The sequence below is a fragment of the Cyprinus carpio genome, chromosome B18, assembly GCF_018340385.1.
Source record: "Cyprinus carpio isolate SPL01 chromosome B18, ASM1834038v1, whole genome shotgun sequence".
NCBI classification, from domain to species: Eukaryota; Metazoa; Chordata; class Actinopteri; order Cypriniformes; family Cyprinidae; genus Cyprinus; species Cyprinus carpio.
This window is the reverse complement of record NC_056614.1, coordinates 25404215-25406714: the sequence shown is the minus strand read 5'-3', so window position 1 is coordinate 25406714 and position 2500 is coordinate 25404215. Positions and strand designations below refer to the sequence as shown.

Here is a 2500-nt window from a genome sequence, read left to right as displayed (position 1 = left end):
CTTGATTTTGATGTATTTCATGTTCAGATATTCATACACAATATTTTGGGGGCCATGAAATTTTAGTGAAAATCAAAAATGCTGGCAACATTTATTTATTTATTTATTTTCAAAAATGCTGGCGGTGAAAGAGTTAAAAGTGTCTCAGTTTGCACCAACAAAAGGTTTTGTGTTAGAATCTGTGATCAACATTGATCATCTAAAAATGCAAAAGCGCCGCAAAAGGAAAAAGGTTTAGTATTTGTTTTGGTTCGAATAATCAAGTCAAACAAATTGTAACTTTTCTAAATTCTGTCTTTGCTGTGAGAATTCAAAAGAATCGATTTGTGAATTCAGTTTCTTGTATCAAAGCAGACGAGGAGACGGATGGATTGTTATTAGTGATAAAAGAGGTTTGTGATGAATAGGAGCCATAGATGCTGGTATGAAAATAAATACAGTGAGCTGAAGAGGCTGATGTTAGAGGGATAGTTCACCCAGAAATGAAGAGAACCAAACAGTTTCTGGTCCCCGATGATCACTGATGATCAGTTACCAACAATGTTCAAAATATCTTCTGTGTTCAGGAAACTCATACATGTTTGGAAGTACTTGAGGAAGAGTAAATGATGAACACTCCCTTTAAAGCTCTTTAACACTTAAGACAATAACTATAATCATAACTATAAAGTTTTAATAATTACTAACTCTATGAGCATAATGAAATATAATTTCTACACCAGAAATATATCGTCATGGAGGAACAATATCATTAGAATCACTTTCAGATCAATATTTTCATCTGATGAACAACAAAAACATTGACAGCCAATCAGAAAGGAGCCAATCATTTACAGCGACAGATGCAGAAGGTTCTTATGTGTGTGTGTGTCTGTGAGAGTGTGTGTGTGTGTGTGTGTGTGTGTCTGTGAGAGTGTGTGTGTGTGTGTGTCTGTGAGAGTGTGTGTGTGAGTGTGTGTGTGTGTGTGTGTGTGTGTGTGTGTGTGTGTGAGAGTGTGTGAGAGTGTGTGTGAGTGAGTGTGTGTGTGTGTGTGTGTGTGAATGTTCGTTATCTCAGAGCATGTCTGTGCTGCTCAGTGAAGCTGCTGCTGTGATTTCAGTGAACTTCTCGTACCCGTCTCTGGAGGAGCCTGAAGCTGTGAGTGTGTGTGAGGAGCCTGCAGCCAACGGCAGAACCGTGGATCCGGAGCCGGCCGCGGAACCGGCTGCAAACACACCCGCGCCGCTCACACAACCCACAAAAACAGACGCCGCAGCCGCCTCCGCCTCGCCACGACACACACCACAGGTGAGTTACAGAGCTGGAAAAATGGCTGAAAAACTAAATTCACATTTTTTTTGGACAGCCCTAGTGTGGATCTCTGAGTCCTCTGCTATCAAATTAAATAAGCTCATTTCGAATATTCGTCGAATTTAATATAAAAATCCACATTTGAACGCATTAGAATGTTAGGTGTGCGTCAGGAAGCTTCATCAGTGACGCATGAGATGTGATGATAATGTAAGTGATATTGCATTTTAATGCTTTTGTTAGCGTATTCAGTTGAAGCCACTAGACTGCGTTGTTCATTCAGTATATTGCGGAAAAAAAGAACATCAGTGCAGAGAAGATCTTGTTTACATCAAAACTGACACCAACTGAAGTCGTTCACACAGAACGCATATTTATGGTATTTTCTAGAGGGACATCTATCACTGTTTCACTCGCGTCTCGCTCAAGAGCCGCATGTTTAGAAAGCCATGTACAATTAATGTAAGTTCATCTTTTAAAAAACGCGTCTCGAGACTTTAAGGTGGTTTTTCTCCATGCCACTGCATCTCATGTTTTTAAATGAAGAAAGTTCTCTTTGTGATTGGTTTTCGTTCCTTTGTATTAAACTATACATACATACATGATGCTGTTTTGTTTCTAGCTGTTTAAGCAACTTTAATTATATATGGTTTATAAACATTATTTTAAACATTGTGCACTTTTTTCAAAGATATAATTAAATTATCTTAAGTTATAAAAAAATCTTGTGGCCTCAAGAGAGAAGAACCCCCCCCCAAAAAAAACCTTAAATTATGACTTTTAAATTAGGATATAATTTGAATATTGATAATATTTAAGTACAAAATTCGAATTCAGTTTTTCAGCCATTTTGACAGCCCTAACACACACACACACACACACACACACACACACACACACATATACTAACGCTTCCTCTGAACGCAGGTCGACCGCTCCAAAAAACCAGCCGTCAAACCGGCAGCGAGCACAAAGCTCAGTGAGGAGCCCTCGGTAAGCGACGGCCCCGTGGCACACAACGGCCCCATGGTGCCCGACCGCACCGTTAAACCCCCGCTGGACCCGTCCAGAGCTCTGAGCGAAGAGGAGCGCAGGGAGATCCACGCCGAGACCCTCAGTCTGATGGAGAAAGCCCGCAAAGAGCAGGAGCAGCGCAAACGAGCCCTGGAGGAGAGAGAGACGGCCGAGAGACATCAGCGAGAACAGAGC

General features: G+C 41.0%; 1 protein-coding gene across 2 annotated transcripts in view; it reads left to right on the top strand.

Moving 5' to 3' along the window:
* LOC109064159 (ubiquitin carboxyl-terminal hydrolase 8-like) overlaps nucleotides 1-2500 on the top strand; it is a 19047-nt gene that overhangs the window by 6536 nt on the left and 10011 nt on the right. For both annotated transcript variants that reach the window (XM_042744577.1, XM_042744576.1), the window contains exons 10-11: nucleotides 1101-1288; nucleotides 2219-2500. The exon at nucleotides 2219-2500 is cut by the window's right edge and continues 147 nt beyond it. In XM_042744577.1, coding sequence (XP_042600511.1) covers nucleotides 1101-1288; nucleotides 2219-2500 — 470 coding nt within the window. The remainder of the gene's footprint in view (nucleotides 1-1100; nucleotides 1289-2218) is intronic.